This window comes from Camelus bactrianus, chromosome 9 (genome assembly GCF_048773025.1).
Source record: "Camelus bactrianus isolate YW-2024 breed Bactrian camel chromosome 9, ASM4877302v1, whole genome shotgun sequence".
NCBI lineage: Eukaryota > Metazoa > Chordata > Mammalia > Artiodactyla > Camelidae > Camelus > Camelus bactrianus.
This window is the reverse complement of record NC_133547.1, coordinates 72,430,885-72,451,522: the sequence shown is the minus strand read 5'-3', so window position 1 is coordinate 72,451,522 and position 20,638 is coordinate 72,430,885. Positions and strand designations below refer to the sequence as shown.

General features: G+C 35.6%; 1 protein-coding gene across 5 annotated transcripts in view; it reads left to right on the top strand.

The window, feature by feature from the left end:
• FTO (FTO alpha-ketoglutarate dependent dioxygenase) overlaps positions 1-20,638 on the top strand; it is a 357,038-nt gene that overhangs the window by 69,260 nt on the left and 267,140 nt on the right. For all 5 annotated transcript variants that reach the window (XM_074370731.1, XM_010963637.3, XM_045523123.2 and 2 more), the window contains exon 2: positions 20,283-20,360. In XM_074370731.1, coding sequence (XP_074226832.1) covers positions 20,283-20,360 — 78 coding nt within the window. The remainder of the gene's footprint in view (positions 1-20,282; positions 20,361-20,638) is intronic.

Sequence of the window (20,638 nt, the reverse complement as noted above, 5' to 3'; positions counted from 1 at the left end):
GATCTCCTTTTTAAAAGAGGTTGCTCGGACTGCTGTTGGAGGATAGACCATAGGCAGGGAACAAGAGGACGATCAGGAGGAAGCTGTTGGAGTTTGAGTGGTGAGAAGTGATGATGGCTTGCTCCGAGGGTGTAGCAATGGAAATGGAGAGAAGTGGATGGATTTGGCATGTATTTTGCAATAGACAGTATTGTATAGTGGTCTCAGAGAGTTGCACACACACATACACATTTTCTCTTCATGATGAACATTCTTTGAAAAGAGTTTGTTGGATTATGAGATTATTGGCCGTAAGTGAGAAAACTACTGTTTCTGAAGTACGGGAGTAATAGGAGAGGGGAACGTGAACTGTGTGTGTTGCTCAGGGTGGTACAGGGCGACAGTTCTGCAGTTCCAGCCATTTCTGACAGTGCGGCTTCAAGGCAGAATGGCAACACAGCCTGTGTATCTTTTGGCAGATCAGAGCGTAATGAAAATAAAATCAGAAAATTCAACGCTGGCTCTTGAAGGAAATAGGATTCAGAAGAGATTATCTCAAATCTAGTTTATGAGATAATGTGCTTTCTTATAAACACAGACATTGGTTATGCATTTCGAATGTCTGATTTATTATTCTGGATTCCTTTTGACGGCTGTGAATTCAGTGATCCACTTGGATAGTCTCTGTTACTGTGAAGTTTTAATAGGTAACAGTCAGAAACGAAGGGGCTGAACATAAAAGCAAACTGAATTGCTAATAGCTGGCACTCTGCAGCTATTAACTTTAAGCCGGTGATTCCTGACCTAATGTCGCAACATAAGATGGCAGGGAGGCTGCGTGTAACTTGGGCGTGGGTTCTTTAGAAACATCATCCTCATAAAAAACAGGCACTTTCAGTTTCCAGGGCAGCAGCATTTACTTTACAACCTGCATGTCTTTGGGCTTGCAATCCACACCATCAGTCTAGGGATCAAAGGGTAAAGGTGAAAACGGCCCTAATGTTGTTGGAAGAGGCGAAGCAAGACTAGGGGTTCGTCTTAATGGAAAACGCAGCCACTATTTGCTAGCTTGTTTTGATTTGAGCGGTCATAATATCACCCTGGAAGGGACCCTAGTTAGATGCCATCTACTATTACACATTTCACAGATAAGGAAACTAAAGGTTTGCCTGACATTAACCATCTAGTAGAAATGCACCCATTGGCCCAAGGAAAATTGAGCAAGTAGAATTTTAAAAATGGAATTAATTTTCTTTTGTGTTAGGTTTCAGAACAGCTGTTGTCAGTAAGAGAAACCTGGCTGTTCATTTCAGGCTGAGGCATGTAGCCTCAGCAGATTCAGTGTGAGACTTAGTGTTGAACAGAAAGGGAAAGGACATTGGTAAAGATGGATGAAATTAATGCTCTGATGGCAGGTGAAAATGTTTTCTAAGCTCTTGAGTTTTTCTTTTCCTCTCTGTTTTAGTTCATCTGCAAATCTGGTATGCTAGCTAGCCATATAAACATCTTTCATCTTAGACTGTATCGTGTGTCCGTAGCAGAGTTGGTGAGTCAAGTGAAATTATAGTTCCATCAAGCCAAAAATTATATTAGAGAGAGGGCAAATGAGTCGAGACTCCATAGTTGAGTTGTGGAGGTTCAGACCAGTCAAGGACACTGAATTATTCATTGCTGCCGGTTTATGATGGAGCAAATCCAGAGATGTTTTACGCTGATTCCATGTGATTGGATAATTCTAGGGCCGGCCCCTGTACTTCCTGTCCCACTCAAGTCTCCTTGCCTCCCTTAACCATGAATTGCGGGTATTCAGAAATGCCATGCTTTTGTTTAGAGTCTCAGGATTGGTGTGACGATTAACAGGAAGCAAAGTAGCTCACATTTTTTTCCCACCATGGATGCTCTGTCAACATTTATAGAATACGTGCACTGAATTAGGAGTAAACTATGCAGATTCCTGAGTTTTGGAAATTATAATCTGATGGGTGTTCTTCAAATTTAAACCTTAACTAAAGTTTGTAAATTCTGCCTTTTTTTAATCTGTGGGCTTTCTTTACTCTTGACCTCCTTTTCACCTCTTTGACCATGCGCTATTCTGTTTTTAATACAAAACTGACCTTATTTGTGCTCACCCTCTACCTCTGTTTCTTTGTCTTCTTGGAAAATACTTGTCACAATGCTTCTTTAGTCTCTTGGGGACAGTTACCTCCTGGGGAGTCGGGAGAGCGTGGCCATGTGTCTCTGACTTGCATATATACTGTGCTGTCTCTCAGTAAGTGTGCATGTACATTGTATTTTCCTATTCAAGCATATTGAGTAAGTAATAAGAACCAGGTGCTTGAATAAATTAATCACACGCCAAATTTCATTTTGAAAATGAAATATTTTAGTTCAAGACTAGTACATTTGTAAAAGCTCTAATATATTGCAGTGATGTAATCTTATTAAAATCTGTTATAGCAGTGCACCTTAAAATTATGTATTATTACCTGTGTTTTGTGTGTATGTGTGTGTGTGCTTATTTACATACATATAGATACATGAGTATGTATATACTCATTTACATACTACAGATAAAAAGATAGTCTCTGAGCCAGGACTTTGTGTGCCAGGTTTTAAGCCTGAATTGAATTTTATGGATGAGAAAGATACCCTGAAAATGGAACCATTAGCATAACCTTGTGTATAATCCTACTCACAGGCAGAGCTGTAATGATTTGCAACATGAACTCAATCTACAAAATATATGAGAACGCAAGCAAAAGCATTTTGTTTTTCCTCTTCATGAGCTAAGTTGTTCTCCAAAAGCAACAAGTACTACTTGTCTTTTCAGAGAGCTGTGATGGAGCCCTAAGCCTCTTTGTGGTTTAACTTAATGTGAGTAAGATTCCTCTGCACCCTCAGCCTAGCAAAACTTTATAGTGCTGTTGGAATTTGAGGAAAGTTTCCTAACTTTGAAGCTTGAGAAGGCTCTCATTTCTGATTAGGCAATTGTTCACTTTTTTTCCCCTCTGGCTTAATTCCATGATGCCCAAACATCATATGCGGTTGCTCTATTTGGAGAACAGTATGTGGCTTCAGATGCTTAAGATCAGATCCAATTTAGAAATCATGTCAACTGCGAATGTGTGTTTTTGGTCTTTTCTCCTCAGCCTTCCTGAACTTTTTGATTTCTTCACATTCTCCGTGTTTGATTTTTTTTCTTTTTTTTCTTTCTGACCTTTACTCATACCGTTCATTGTGTCAGGAACACTTTTAAAAAATTGTGGTTAAAATACACATAACATAAAAGTAACCATCTAAACCATTTTTAAGTATACAGTTTAGTGGCGTTAAGTACATCCGCATGATTGTGCAACCATCATCACCATCCATCTCCTGGACTTTTTCATCATCCCATACAGAAGCTCTGTACCATTAAATGCTAACCGTTTCCCCTCTTCCTTGGCCCTGGAAACCACCATTCTACTTTCTGTCTCTATGAATTGGACTCTTCTAGGTACCTCATCTAAGTAGAACCATACAATAGTTGTCTTTTTCAAATGATTTATTTCCCTTAGCATAGTGTTCCTTAAGGGTCATTCATGTTATAGTATGTATCAGAATTCCCTACCTTTTAAGGATAAATAATCTGTTATATGAATATGCCACATTTTGTTTATCCATTCATCTATTGATGGACGCTTGGGTTGCTTCCATCTTTTGGCTGTTTTGCATAATGCTGCTATGAGAATGGGTATGCATATATCTCTTGGAAACCCAGTTTTCAGTTCTTCTGGGTGTATACCCAGGAATGGAATTGCTGGATAACATAGTTATTATATTTTTAATTTTTTGAAGAATGACCGAACTCTTTTCCATCATGACTGCACCATTTTACATTCCTACCAATAGTGTACAAGGGTTTGAGTTTCTCCACATTCATGCCAACACTTGTTACTGTCTGTTTTTTTTTTCTTTTTTGGCAATAGCCTTTATCTCTGGAACACTTTTGACTCCATTTCTTGCTGCTTGGCTAACACCTACTGCTGTTTGGTTTCTCAGCTCTGTTGTCACTTCTGGAAAGCCTTCCCCGAGAGCTCCGTATCCTGTCTTTTAAGTTAAGTGCTGCAGTCTTTGCTTTCTGCATCATAGAACTTCCTGCCTTTGAGTATAGTTTGCTTGTTTTATTGTCTAATGCTTCTACCATTTGCTGACTTCCATGAAGGCAGGAATATCTGTCTTGATATATCCGTCATGGTCGCTCTTGTCTCCTTGGGACCTGGGAGGGGTAATGGTTGGAATGTGCACCTTTATGTTTAAATAAATATTCCCAGGGTACTGTATTGTGCAACCTGGGTTTAGTAGATAAACCATGTGAATTCAAATCCCAGCTCTAACTTTTATGAGCTTCAAGATTTTGAACCAGGTATTTTATTTCACTAAGTTTTGGTTTTCACTTCTTTAAAAATGGGGAAAATGACATCTGCTTCATCCTCATAAGATTTTTGTAATGATTAGGAGTTAGCGTAGATACAAGTATCTGCTACAGTCAGTAAATTTGATCAAGTGGGTGAGGAGAAGCAGGGGAGCAGAACTCCCAGATTTTCAGTCTGGTTGGTGATGCCATTTGATGAAAAACAGGAGACACAGACTTCAGAAAGTTGAGAAAGGAAAATGTTGACTTTGATTTGGGGCTTACTGCATCTCGGGGTGCTGGTGGGGACTTTCATATTGTGAGATCCTGGAGATAGTTTAGATGTAGGTTTGGGTTAGAGATGAGGATTTGAATGTTGTCTGTCATGGGCGCATTCTAAGAAGGTGAGATTGCCTAAAGGAAGAACGTTTTGTAGAGGAGGAAGAGGAGGTAGGGTAGGGAATATCTGCTGTTAGGGGCAGATGAAGAAAGACCTGAAGCAGAGACTGAGAAGGAGGGAGCCTAGGCTAGAGGAATGAAAGGGAGAGGATGCTGTAGAAACCAAGGGAAAAGAGGATTTTGAGAAAGAGACGCAGGTACCTAACTATGCCCAGTGCTTACCAACTGACCGAGAGGATGATGCTGTGTTTCGGCAAGTAGAGTTGGTCACCGACCTTGGGAGGAATTGTCTTACTAGAAGGGAAGTGGTAGAAGCCCATTAATAATGGAGGTCAGGGCAAAATAAGACCGTGGGAATTTGGGTCATTTAAATGGTTCTTTAGGATATTTGGTAGGGAAAGAAAGGATGCATTGGGATTGTAGCTGGAATGGGAAGTAGGAAAAGCCAAAGATGAGCTTAATTAATTAATCTCAAGTCTGAGATTATGTCAGCACAAAGAATGAAGAGAAGAGACCTGTGGCGAGGAAGAGGTTGCTTGATGTAAAATGGAGCTGTGATGACTGGTACATGACCCCAAGACAGGAAGGAATGGGACTGGGAGGACAAGCAAAATTGTTGGTCTTTTTAGTCTATTTTAAAATTTTTATTGACACAAATAATGAAATAGAATATATTAAACACTTATATAGTGTTTGTTTTGTAAAAGGAATTGCACACACATTTGTTTCTTTACAAATATAACTCATTTAACTTAATCTTCATAACAGTCTTGTGAAGTAGATGCAATTACTGTATCTATTTTATAGATGGGGGAAATAGATGCACAGAGAGGTTAGGTAACTTTACTCAAAGTCACACAGCTAGTTACTGTCAGGGGCAAGATTTGAACCGATAATGTCTGGAGCCTCTACTCCTAGCCGTTATTTTTAGGCTATGCTTCCTGCCGTTTTGTCTTATGCTTGGAGGGTGTTTAAAGAAATATCTAAATGTCTGAAATTAAAGTCTGAATAAGTGGGAAGAGTGGCCTTCTGCTTATTACATCTCAGATTGGAGTTTTACATTTTGTAGCATAATGAAATTACATATGTGATGGATAGGTTAGGCTGCAAGCCATAACATTTTGAAGAAGAAGAACTTCATTAGAATTATTATTTACTTTTTATCAGACACAGCAGCAATGATAATTTTTCATTAGTGGCAAAATTGGAAAGGGCAACTTGCAAACATAAAAGCACATACTGAAATAAGATTAAATACATGCTGATGTAGTTAACAGAGTTTTGCTCAATGCCTCAATCAAGAAATTTTGATAATAAAGAGTGTGTATTGACTTTCCAGAATCCTGGGGATGGATAAATGAAAACAAAAAGAAATATCTACTTTGTGTCATAAACCTCTAAAGTAGTTATTAGATAACTTACTCTTTCAGGTATTTTTTTCTTTTAACTTTTCATCACTGCTAGCAAAACTAATAGTTGATATAGCTGTGTCAGCAGGTAAGGGATTTTTATTGTTGTTGTTAAAGTGATATATCATGTCTTTTATAATTCAGTTGTGGTTACACAAGGGGAAGTGTTTAATGTTTGATTATGCGGCACTTGCTCTGGAAACAGCGGAGAGCGAGGCAGGGACAGTGGAGAGCGAAGGAGAGCGAAGGATTATTAAATGGACAGTCACTGAGGTCACTTACTGATGTCTTTACTGCAGCACCATGTACATTTTGCTTTCCCATGGCAGGTTGTTTGATCACGGTTTAATGGTTAAAGCTTTGTAAAATTACAGGGAAGCCAGAAATCCTGTGGGTCTCAAGTGTTATTATTTACAATTGGACTGCTGGCAGGAAAGTGCTTCGTTTGATCAGACCAGTGCTAAGCTGGGTAAGACACGTGGTAAAATCTCACAGAGCTCTCTTCTGTGGCTTTGGAGTAGACTGTTAAGGTATCAAATTTCCAGGTGGAAAGTTCCCCAAAGATTGAAATATGATTGAGAGAATTTGACTTTTTCAGTTCAACAGGTGTGGCCAAGAGGAGCGTTTTTTTCCCTCCTCTAGGAAATGTAAGAGGTTCATTATTAAGTCCTTGGAGCTAGAATGTGGGCACAATGGCAGTGAAGGAGTTTTAATTAGTCTGTTATCGCTCTTTTATGGTTTGGAATGGTATTGCCCTTGCTCTTGTATTCAGTTACAAAATTATGAGCAGTATTTTGATTGTGGATAAGAATCTTGGGTAAGTGATTATCTCTGTGTTCAGTAGAATATTTGGAGGTGGATCAAGGAAATTATAGTTTATAAGGCAGTTACTCCAAATGAAGTGAAAAAGAAGTTAGAATTCTTCCAATTCATTATTCTTGAGTAAAGAACCCAACCTTTTGTTAAAGGTACTTACTGCTTTGATATTAATATTATATTCTTCAGATGTGTAAACTGCCCTTCCCCTAAAGTTCCAGTCCTTTTCCTCAATCAATCTCCAACCTTGATTTCTTTTTAGATCCTGTTGAGCCACTTCTTATCGTAGAAATCTTTCTCTTCTGGAACCTTTCTTTCTCTTTAAAATGTTTTTAAAATTTTATTTTTTTGAAGTACTGTCAGTTACAATGTGTCAATTTCTGATGTACAGTCCAATATCCTGGTCATGTATATACATAGATATATTCATTTTTCTTTCCTTTTTGAAATTTGGGCTACAGTCTTAAAATTGATAATTGTTGTGGAAACTTAAGATCAAGTGGGTGAGGGAGATAGATCTTGATATTCACGTTATTATGTGAGGAGCTAAAGACTGTATTTTGTACCTGTAGTTTTACTTATTTAAAAATATGTCCCTTGAAACAGTAATTTATGAGATCAAGGAAGGCTAGCTTCATGGGATACTTGGAAAAGTGTGAGGTGTAGGGAAAGAAGAACATTTTAAAAGTCTAGAAAGTGTAGTGTTTGACAGCTTGGTATAAGAGAGGTGAACTCCACTAGTAACTAAATAATTTGTTAGAAAGTTGCTCATAATATAATAATGAAGGAAAATGAATTTTTACTAATCAACTTGCATAAAACCCCAGATGCATTGTCTTTACATGGACACAAAGTATAGATTCTTAGATTTCGAACAGCAAAAACAAAAACAAAAACAAAACAAAACAAAAAGGACAAAAGACATGGACAAGCATTTCACAAAAGAGCTACTGTAAATGGCAACTAATGTATGAAAAGTTATTCAACCTGATTAACAACCAAAGAAATAGAAATTAGAATGAACTTGTTTTTTCATTTATAAACTTGCTAAAGATTTAAAAGTTTGATAATAATTGGTATTTGAATATATGAAGAAATGGTTAGTGTCTATTGATGGGATGAAACGGATACCGTTTTCCTGGAGGGCAATTTCACAGTCTGAATCAAGAGACTTCAAAAGAGCATACCGTTTGACCTACTGAATCTCTTGCTATTTTTATCATGAAGAAATCATCTGTGCCTTCTTGTTAAATGGAGCAGTTAAGCTCTTAGTTTGTGTATGCCTTCTGCTCCAAACACTTGTCACAATGACAGATAACACATTAAAAGAATAAAAGGTAAGACAGGAGTCATAGCTGGGCTTACAGGGAAGATATTGTTGTGGACCAGAAACCAGAAAGAGAACAAAACATGAAGGGATCAGCTGGATTGAAACTATGATCCTGCAAGGGCTTCAGATGTGGAAATAAAAAGTGAGTTTATGTCCTATGGGGTAATAGGGACTAAGGTTTACCACTTGATATGGGACCAGAACTGAGCTTACTGTGTGAAGCCAGGGCTGGAGGTGAAGTTGTACTTCCCATAAAAGGAGACTGAAAAAAGATCACCATGTAAGGGAAGTAGCTTATATGGAGCTATGGGTTTTGAGGGGCAGGAGAAGATAGCTAAACCTTCAAGTGCAGAAACTGAATCAGACTGATGGCTTGTGGAGTAATAGGGTAGAGAATGTGGTGCTCCAAATCACCATCATAGAAGGCTTGGTCCTGGATTGGTAGTATCGGGATCGTAGTGGAGGCAGCTGCTGAACCACGTGGAGGGAGAAGTGAGCACATATGTAGTGAGAGAGAAGGGGGAAGAAAGCAAAGACAAAAAAGCCACCTACTTAGGATTAGCCTTCAAAACAAAGTAACAAAATACTTGAAGAAAACAGGTGCCATTAGAATCAACAATGTGAATAAAAATTTATTCCAGATGAGATTAATTTTATTAAAAAAAAAAAAGTCAGGCACAGACTGAAATAATTATGTCCAAGAAGTTCAAAGGGGTAAGAAAAGTCATCACATTGATAAAAGTGAAATTTAGAAATTCCCCCTAAGATGCAGAAATGGAACAGGAGCAGCTTTACATGAAAAAGAGCCAGTTACCAATCTTGGAAATGAAAAGTAGAGTCATAGAAATAATAAACTCAGTAGAAGGGGTGACTTTTAGACCTCATACAATTGCAAAGAGAATTGGTGAACTGGAGGAGGGTACTGAGGAATTCACCCAGTATGTAGCATAATGAGACAAAAGATTGAAAAAAAGAGCAGTTAGGTGACTTGGAGGATAGATTGAGAGGTTCCAACAGATGTCTAATAGAGCGTTACAGAAAAAGAGAATGAAGATTGTGATGGAGAAGCAACATCTGAAGAGCCAAGAGTTGAGAATTTTTCTTAGTTAAAGAAAGACCTGAATCCTCAGATACTTTGAGGAGTACCGTCATGTTGAAACTAGAATATAAGGGATATGAAGGAAAAAATTCCTTAAGAGATTCACACTCCCAAAATCCAGTTTATATACGAAAGACAGGTTTTAATTGGCAACAGGTTTTAATTGGCAACAGTGGATGCAAGAATTCAGGGTAATAAAATCTTCCAAGCACAAAGGGAAGTTTATAGTTAATTTAAATTTTTGAAACCTAGTAGTCTGTGATTCAAAAGTGAGAAGAAATAGATACTTTCAGCCATAAAAAAGACTAGGAGAGTTACTTTCCATGGACTCTCACTAGGGAAACTGTTAAATGTTGCAGTTTAGCAAGAAGACAGTGAACCCAGAGGGAAGGTTTTTAATACAAGAAGGATGAACATAGAAATTGATGGAATGTTTTGGAAAATTCACCTAATTATTGGTTTAAAACACTACTTTTCTGTTTTAAAATATATACAAAACTAAACTGTAGATAATTAATGAGAATATGAGGAAGGAGGAAGTAAATCATGTGACCCAAGATTTGGGACTCAAAAGAGGACGCATTACTGGTATTACTAAGAGTAATAAAACATTTGAGAACTAACTTAGAGGAAATAGATACATATCTAGAAAAAATACATTACTTAATACAGCACTAGCTATGGTGTTAGCTGTATGGTTTTCATAGATTCCTTTATCTGGCTGAGGAAGTAACCTAGTTTGCTGAGTGCATTTAGCAGGACTGATGTTGGGTGTCATCTAATGTTCTTACTGCATCGATTCCGATTACCGTGTGGTTTTTCTCTCTTAGCCTGATAATATGATGATTATGTCCATTTTCTAATGTTACACCACCTTGGCATTTCTGGGATAATAGTTGGTCATGATGTATTATCCTTTTTATGTGTTATTGGATTCAGTTTGCTAAAATCTTGTTAATAATTTGTGTTTTCATATTTCTGAGGGATATTGGTCTATAATTTTATTGTAATAATTCTGTTTGGTTTTGGGGTTGAATTTCATTAATTTTCTGGATGAGTTTGTATTGAATTGACATTACTTCTTTCTGAAATGTGTGGTAGAATTTAACAGTGAAAGTTCTGGTCTTGGAGTTTCCTTTGTAGGAAGTTTTTAAACTACAAATTCAACTTCGTTGTTAGATATAGGGCTTTTCAGGTTATCCTCTTGAATCTACACTGGTAATTTGTGACTTTCAAGGAATTTTTCTGTTTTTTTCAAGTTCTAAAATTTATTGGCATAAAGTTCATAATACTTCCTTATTATTCTTTTAATTGATTTGTTGAAATGTCAGGTTTTTTTTCCTTATCAATCTGGCTAGAGATTTTAAATTTTCTCCAAGAAATAGGTTCTGGCTTCCTTCATTTTCTTTACTTTTCTGTTTTCTATTTCATTGATTTCTTCTCTGATCTTTTATAATTTTCTCTCTCTGCCTACTTTGGGTTTCATATGTTCTTCTTTTTCTATTTTTCTCTGGGAAGAAGCTGAGGGCATTGATTTGAAACCATTTTTCTTTTTAAGTGTAGGTCTTCAATGTTGTAAATTTCCCTCTAAATATTGCAGTTACTGCATCCTGTATGTTTTGAAATATTTTGTTTTCATTTTTATTCGGTTAAAAATACTTTCTAATTTCTTGTTTGGTTTCTTCTTTGACCCATGGATTATTTGTAAGTTGGTTATTTAGTTTCCAAATAGTTGGGGATTTCTAGATATGTTTCTGTTACTAATCTTTAATTTAATTCCATTTTGTCAGAGAACAATCCCCATTCCCCAAACCCTCAACTTTATTGAGATATAATCAACAAATAACATTGTGTACATTTAAGGTATAAAATCTGATGATTTAGTACATGAACATATTGTGAAATGATTACCACAATAGAGTTAGTTAACACTTCCATCATCTTATGTAATTACTTTTTTAAAAAAAGGTATGTTTGTGGTGACAATATTTAAGGTCTACTCCTTTAGCAAGTTGCAGTATTGTTAACTGTGGTTATCATGCTTTACATTGGATCTCTAGAACTCATTCATCTTATAACTTGAAGTTTGTTTTCTTTGACCAACGTCTTCCCATTTTTCCCACCCACAGCTCCTGGCACCCACCATGCTATTCTCTGTTTCTATAGTTAGGCTGTTTTAGATAGCACACATAAGTGAGATCATACAGTGTTTATCTTTATCTTTTGGACTTATTTCACTTATCATAATGCCCTCAGGGTCCATCCATGTTGTCCCAAATGGCAGGATTTCTTTTCTGTGGCTGAATAATATTCCAATTTGTATATATATACACCACATCTTCTTTATCCATTCATCTCTAGATGGACACTTAGGTTGTTTCCATATCTTGGTTATTGTGAATAGTAGCTGCAGTGAACATGGGAGTGCAGATACCTCTTTGAAATCTTGATTTCATTTCTTTTGGACATATATCTAGAAGTGGGATTGCTTGATCATATAGTACTTTTATTTTTAATTGTTTGGGGAACTTCCATGCTATTTTCCTATAGTGTCTCTACCAATATACATTCCTACTGAAAGGGCACGAGTTCTTTTTTCTACACTTTCTCACCAACGTTTGTTATCTCTTCTCTTTTTGACAATAGCCATTCTAACAGATATGAGGTTATATCTCACTGTGGATTTGATTTTCATTCCCCTGATGATTTGTGATGTTGAGCACCATTTTATGTAACTGGCCGTTTGTATGCCTTTAGAATAATGTCTATTGAGGTCCTCTGCCCTTTTAAAAACCAGATTGTTTGTTTAGCTATTGAATTGTATGAGTTCCTTATACATTTTGGAAAATAACCTCCTATCAGATAGATGGTTTGCAAATACTTTCTCCCATTTCATAGATTGACTTTTCATGTTTCATTATGAAGCTTTTTAGTTTGATATAGTCCTTCTTATTTATTTTTGCTGTTGATGCTTGTACTTTTGTTGTCATCAATAAATTGTTGCCAAGATCAATGTCGAGGAGCTTTTTCCCTGTTTTTTTCTTCTAGGAGTTTTACAACTTCAGGTCTTATGTTCAAGTCTTTAATCCAGTTCAAGTTAGCTTTTGTGAATAATGTATAATAGGGGTCTGATTGTATTTTTCTACATGTGATTATCTAGTTTTTCTAGCATGTTTAAGTTGGAGTGACTATCCTTTCCCCATTGAGTATTCTTGACTACTTTGTCAAATATTAGTTGACCATATATGAAGAGTTTGTTCTGTGTGTCAGTTTTGTTCCAATGTCTATATATCTATTTTAATGCCAATACTATACTGTTTTCTTTATTTTAGCTTTGTAAAGTAGTTTAAAATTAGGAATTGTAGTGCTCCCAGCTTTGTTCTTTTTTCTCAGGATCATTTTGGCTATTTGGGTATTTTTGGTGGTGGTTTGCAAGTTTTAGGATTTGTTTTCCACTTTGGTGAAAAATGCCATTGAAATGTTGATAGGTATTGCATTGACTCTATAGATGACTTTGGATAGTATTGACATTTTAGCAATATTAATTTTTTGATCTATGAACACAGAATACTTTTTCATTTATTTCTGTATTCCTCAATTTGGCTTACCTAAGTTTTATAGTTTTCAGTGTGCAGATATTTTATGTCCTTGGTTCCATTTATACCTAAGTATTTTATTGTTTATGATGCTATTATAAATGGGATTGTTTTCTTTATTTTTTCCCAGAGATTTCACTGTTAATGTAGAGAAACACTGCAGATTTCTGTGTGTTGATTTTGTATCCTGCAGCCTTTCAGAATTTATTTAATAGTTCCAGCGGTTTTTTGGTGGAGTGTTTAGTATCTTCTGTATGTAAGATCATATCATCTGCAGAGACAGCTTTACTTCTTCCTTTTCAAGTTGGATGTCTGTTACTTCTTTTTCTTGCCTAATTGCTTTGGCTAAGACTTTCAGTATCATGTTTTCAATAGGAGTGGTAAAAGTGTGTACCCTTGTCATGATCTTAGAGGAAAAGCTTTGGACCTTTAATATGTTTTCAGTTGTGGGCTTGGCCTATATGGCCTTTATTCTGTTGAGGTACATTTCTTTTATACCCAGTTTTTTAAAGAGTTTTTATAATGCGAAGATGTGTATTGTCAAATGCTTTTTCAGCAGCTACTGAGATGATCATATAATTTTTTATCTTTCATTCTGTTAATGTGATGCATTGCATTTGTTGATTTGAGTATGCTGAACCATTCTTGCATTCCAGAGGTAAGTCTTCCTTGATCATAGTTTATGATCTTTTTGATGTGCTGTTAAATCCGGTTTGTTCATAATGAGTTTGAGAGTATTTTTTTCTCTTTAATGTTTTGGAAGAGTTTGAGAAGGACTGACATTAATTCTTCTTTAAATTAGTTTAGTAGAATTCACCAGTGAAACCATCTTTTTTGGGAGGTTTTTGTTTATTCATTCAGTCTCTTTACTTGTTATGAGTCTGTTCAGATTTTCTATTTCTTTATGATTCAATCTTGGTAGATGAATGTTTCTAGAAATTTGTCCACTTCTGTGTTATTCAGTTTGTTGGCATATAATTGTTTTTAGTAGTTCTATGACCCTTTGTATTTCTGTCATATCAGTTATGATTTCTATTCTTTTATTTATAATTTTATTTGAGTCTTCTTTATTTTTGTCTTAGTATGCTTAAAGTCTGTCAATTTAGCTTATCTTTAAAAAATAGCTCTTAGTTTTGTTGATTTAAAGGTTTTTTTTTCTGGACTTGCATTTATTTCTGTTCTGATCTTGGTTATTTCCTTTCTGCTAAATTGGGCTTTTATTTTTCTTTTTTCTAGTTCCTTTGTGGGTAAAGTTACTTTGTTTATTGGAGATCTTTCTGTTTTCTTGGTTTGACTTTTCAAGATTCTATTTTATCTCCCTTGTTTGCTTGTCTCCATAACTCTTTGTTGTTATTTTATGGTTATTGTAGGGTTTCTAGTATCTATCTTTATCTTAATAGATTCTTTCTTTTTCCTTTTTTTTTTTTGAAGTATAGTCAGTTACAGTCAATTTTGACGTACAAAACAATGCCCAGTCATGCATATGCATACACATATATTCGTTGAAATAATACTGTTGCACTTTACATGTAGTTTAAGAGTTTTATGATATACTCCCATTTCTTTTTGGCCATTGTGCTATTGTTACACATTTCATTTCTACATCTATTATAAACTCAGTAATGTGCTATTATTTTTGCTTTAAATAGTTGTCTTTTATAAAGATTTAAATAGTGAGAGATAAGTCTTTTATATTTCCAGTGTAGTTACTATGATTGACATGTTTCATTCCCTTGTGAAGACTGAGATTTATCAAGTGTCATTTTCTTTATAACTAATGGTCTTCATTTATGATTTCTTATAGTTAAGCTATGCTGGTGCTGAATTTTGACTTTTCTATGTGTGAAAAAGTATTTATTTCATTTTTGTTTTTGGAAGATAATTTGGCTTGGGGTAGAAACTTAGTCTGACAATTTTTTTATTCTTAAAGTTCTTTGAAAATGTTTCTTCACTGTCTTCTGAGTAACATTCTTTCAATGAGGTATTTCATGTTATGATTTGTTCCTGTGTACATACTGTTTTTCTCTGACTGCTTTTAAGATTTTCTTTTTTTTTTCACTGATTTTAAGTAATATGATTATATTGTGCCTTAGTGTTATTTCCTTGTGTTTATGTGTTTGTGTGTGTGTGTGTGTGTGTGTGTGTGTGTGTGTGTGTAGTTCTTTGAGCAACTTGAATCTGTGGATTTATAGTTTTCATCAAATATAGAAAATTCTTGGCCAGTATTTTTCTTTCTCCCATTCTTCTCTTCTTTGGTGACTCTAATCATATGTATTAAACTGCTTAAAGTAATCCTACAACTCACTGATACTCTGATAATTTTTTTTTTTGCTTGTGTTTCCTTTTGGATAGTTTCTATTGCTATGGGTTCATGTTCACTATTCTTTTCTTCCATGATATCTAATCTGCTTTGAATCTTATCTAATATATATTTCATTTCAGATATTGTGGTTTTCCTGTCTGGAAGCTTGATTTAATTTTACTTCTTTTTCTTTATTTACCATGTTCAGTCTTTTCTCAATTTCTTGAACATATAAACTACAATTATATCACTGTTTTTAATGTGCTTGTCTGCTAATTCTGTCATCTGTGCTATTATGGGACCAATTCCAACTGATTGATTTTTCTCTTCATTATCAGTCATATTACCTTGCCGTATATTCTTGTCTTTCTTTCTGTGTCTTGTAACTTTTGATTGGTTTGATCCTTTCAGTCTTACTTTTAAGCCTTGTTATGAAGGAATAGAATGGTAGTCCAGGGCTAATTTTATACCACCATTGAGGCAAAGTCCTCCTGAGAATTCTTCCTGATTTGTGGATTATGAGGTTTTTTGCTCTGGCTGGATTTTTGGTCTACTGCTGCATAGGCTCCCATTATTAGAAACTGAAAAAAAAATGCTTAAAAAGAATTCTTGAAAGCATTGTAGAGCTACCAAAGTAGCCAGGACTTGAGGGTACAAAAGAACTGGTTAGAAGCATTGGTTTTAAATTTTTAAAATGGTATTGATTTTAATTAAAATTATTATAAATTTTGCATTTGTATGTTTTTTTTTTTCCAGTGGAAAATTGAACAATTCTTGAAAGAAAATTTCTCTTCCCTTAGGGTTGATATGATGAAGTGTAGTGGAAATGATCTTATACTTAGGCAATGAGATTATTAGTTGTGAATGGTAGTGTAATTTCTTGCCAGTCACTTTGTGTCTCTGGATAGGTCTTTGTTTTTTCATCTGTTCTAAAATTTTATGACAATTTTAATTTTTATCACCAGTGTAGTTAATTGAGGCATTTTATATATATATAAACTTTTATGGAGAGTTTTTATATAGTTCTGTTGTAGTTCACCCAGGCAAAATAATATCTAAATTTCTCATGTAGCATTAATCTATGGCATAAAATATAATTTGATGGGTTATACATAGGATTGCTTATAGGTGATTTATAACTAGAAAATAAAATTGTCCTTCTCAGAAATGAGTAACCGTAACAGTGAGTGCTTGCCAGTGTATTGAGGGTTTTTTGTGAGACATTGTTCTTAGATCTCTGTATATTACAGGTAGATAAGAAACTAGTCCTAAATCATATACCTAGACTGAGAGAACTGGTGTTAGAACTAACAGTTAGATTTCTTACCTGATGATTTGTTATAGATCCGTCCCAACATTTGAATGCCATTTCCCTAATATCTGCATAGCTTATAATTTATAAAATGCAATAATATATGTGATTAATTTTATTTCATATTCACAACAGCCTGTGAGACAGGGTTCTATAGGTGAGTAAACAGATTTGGAAAGGTTGATTCAGGCGTGGTACCACAGCTAGGAAGTGGTAGAGTTGGGAATCAAATTCTACTCTTTCCTCCAAATTCTATTTATTTTTACTGTGCCATATTTTCAGTGAGCACAGGAAAACAGATGCTGTTTGTTGAGATACTTTTTTTCTTTTTAAAGCAAATATGGCATATGTATATATGAAGTATTTCTTTTTACTTCTTTTGGCTTAGCTACTTCTCACTCACCTTTCTGGTTTTGGTTTGGCTTCCTCAGGGAGGTTTTTCTTACTCATTCATGCCCTGCTTAAGGACTAGGTCAATTTTCCTGCTAATTATTTGGAGCCCTCAGAAGATCAGGTGGTTATTTTTATACTGAACATCCAGAAGCCCATATTTGTGATTGTATTTTGAAGACAGACAGCAAAATTCAATTTTTATAGAAGCTGAGAAAATATGATTCATAATTTAAAAATTACGTGGAAACTGAAAAATGGATACAGAAGAGCTGTAGGCATAATCTGACGAGGCTGAAGAGACATCAGTGGGACAGAACATTTTTGTACATGAGATGCACCCTCACCTTATGAGCCGTAATCCAGTTAATCTTTGTGTGTAATTATAGTGAGATTCTCTATATCTCTATTTGGCAGGATATGGAAGCTCAGATCGAGGTTAACTTTTCAGAGAAGCTTATTAGGGTTAATGTTTCTGACATCCAACTTGAGACCGTGGTTTGGGGCTTCAGTGTGTTTTTACTTAAGGTTTTGTATTCGGGTCCTTCACCTGCCAGAGCTGTGGAAGTGGGTGTAGCCCTCATGGATGCTTCTCCTGCAGGTGGGAGAGCCGAGGCTTTGCACTTGCTCTGGCTTTCTGTGTGCCATTTGTGAGCAGCTTGATGTATTTGACACCAGTGTGAAGCAGAGAAGTATGTAGGCAGAGCCATGTGCTGTAGGGTCTGGCTGCGTGGATTTATCTGTACGTCAGGCCAAGGAGCGACCGTTAGCCAGATCTGACAGATACAAGCGCCTTCTCCCTCCACTCCAGAGTGCATTTTAACATTGTGTGTTATTTACCGACTGGTTGACACTTGACACAAAGAAATTGTCAGAGCTCCTTTTTCCCCCTTCACTCTTTTTTTTTAAATTTAAATTTATTTTTATTTTTTATTAAATTTTTTTCCATCACCAAGCTGTTAGTTTATTCTGGTAATATTATTTTCACCTAAAAATATAATTTGGAGGGTTTTTTTTATTTTTAATTTTTTTAATTAAAAATTTTTTTGCATTTTTTTGGGGGAGGGAGGTGGTTATTAGATTTATTTATTTATTTTTTACTAGAAGTACTGGGGATTGAACCCAGGACCTCGTGCCTGCTAAGCACTCATTCTACCACTGAGCTATACTCTCCCGCCTTCTCTCTTTAGTGTGCTAATCTGCAGTAGTCTCTCCCCACAGTATTTTATCAGACATCACAAAAGTATGGACTTTATAAAATAAAGCCAAAGATCATGCTGTCTTCATCTTTATATTGAATTCCCTTTTAGTAATTAATAGGTAATATACTTGAGTTGGTAATAGGTAATATGTTGAATAGACAGTATGTTTACCTAGTTCAAAAGTCAAAACAATATAAACTGGAATATTTTGAATAGTCTGGCGCCTTCCTGGCGTTTCCCACCTCTACCACTGAGAGAGAACCCCTTGAATAGTTTGTCACATATCCTTTATGTTTCTGTAGGCAAATACAAGCGGATGTTCTTCCTTTGCCTTTTATTTCCTGAAATACCCTGGAGAGCAGTTAATTTCATTAAAGGGAGCCTCTTCATTCTTGTTCACTGTTGTGTTGTATTTCATTGTGTGGCTGTACCAGCATTTATTTAACCATCTTCTGTGGATAGACACTTGCGTTGTCTCTTTTTTTTTAGTTGGGATATAATTCACACACCATAAAATTGTTTTCTATGTCTGTGAGTCTGTTTCTGTTTTGTAAATGAGTTCAGTTGTATTATTGCTTTTGTTTTTTTGTTTCCACATGTAAGTGATACATAATATTTGTCTTTTTCTGTCTGACTTACTGCACTTAGTATCATAATCTCTAGGTGCATCCTGGTTGCTATTTTTTTATTCCCTTTTTTCTATATTCAGTTTGGATAATTATATGAAAGATCCAGGAAGAACTTGAGTTCTGCCCAAAAGGGTGTTTGCTCTGGACTACTTTGTGATGGGTTAGTGAGAGAAGGCTGCTTTCTTGAGATGGGGGAGGATAATACTCAGGGCCACCATGTCTGGTTGAGCAGGTTGTGCACTGCATAGAGACACTGCTCTTTGGAGCAAGGAGGGGCTGAAATCCAGTTTGGGTTTTCTAAGTCATGCTGTAGGGAGTAGGGCTGCATCAACCCAGAGCAAGGCCCACCATTTTCTCATTCTTATAAAAAAGGGCCTCAGTGGCTGATCACAGCCTGAATTGCAGTTTTTGGTTTTTTTTTGAAAGTCAATTGTTTCTGCCTTTTCTGCTTTTTTTTTTTTCTTTCAGAAAATTGCTGTGATACATAGATAATTTCCCTATGTGTGTCTGTGTACACTTACATATATGCCATTTATATGCCATGGACAAACACACACACATCATATATGCTGGAATATAAGGTCAGACATTCTTTGAAAAAAATCCCTCAGAAGGAGAGGGTCACCTTATATATGTTTGATTCCTTATAAAGAACTTTATAATATGGGGTCCTCTCTTAACTGCTTTGTTTGAACAGCATGGTACTGTTTGGGAAGATGTAGTATCTTGAAATGGCCTCAGGCAATGCTGGTTGTGGATGCTTAAAAGGGTTTCTTCATAAAATTAGAAAAGACAAAATAAAAAGGAAAAAATAGAAGAAAACAAACAAAAAATTAGGAAAGAAGAAAAGATGCTTAACACAGATTTAGTGATTATTCTAGAGATGAAAGATCACTTGAAAAAGTAATATGTAAGTGTATGTGATGTCAAATAAATGTTTACAGGATGAATAAATACCCCAAATATTCTGACGTTACACGAACGGGTATTTGTGGCTTGGTTTGGTATTTCCAGTGATAGTATCATAGAAGGATTCAAAAACTGCTGTGTCTCAAGCAGATTATACAGACAGGAAGATTTGTTCTGGAAAACTGTATTTGATGACTCAAAAGGTGACTCTAACTGATGACAAAAATGACCCTGATACTAAAGATACATGTCAAGAGTGAAGCAAATTGCTTCAAGAAATGTGAGAGTGAATAAAATCATTATTTCTAAATTAGTGTTTAATACATTTGGTGTAATTTAAATGTAATTAAATTAACACATTTTATAAGTGACTTTTGACTAATGTCTCTAAAAGTTCATACTTTCAAGTTGGCTAAATTTGAGGGGGTATGTCCTCTTATTGGAAAACTAAAAGATGGTCTTACATTTGGGGTCACTTTATATTCAGTCACCTATAATCATTATTATTTTTAAACAGAAACTGAGGCTTCTGGAAGAGCTTGAAGACACTTGGCTTCCTTATCTGACCCCCAAAGATGATGAATTCTATCAGCAGGTAAGGTCTTTTAATATTTTTATCAATTTGCATTCTTTTTTTTTTCTGATCTACTTTATTTTTACCTGTGAAGCAGCTGTGGTCTCGAGAGGTTATATGGGAGGTGAAGTGGTCTGACTTGGTCATCCAATGACTCCTCATGACCCCAGAACGTATCAGTTCCCATACAGTCTGCTTCCTGTTGTGAGCTGAGTGCTGTAGCGTAGTGGACTGTCTTTTCTTCCCCAAACGTTCTGTGTTCTTCCCTACTTTCTTGCCTCTGCTCATCCTGTTTCTTC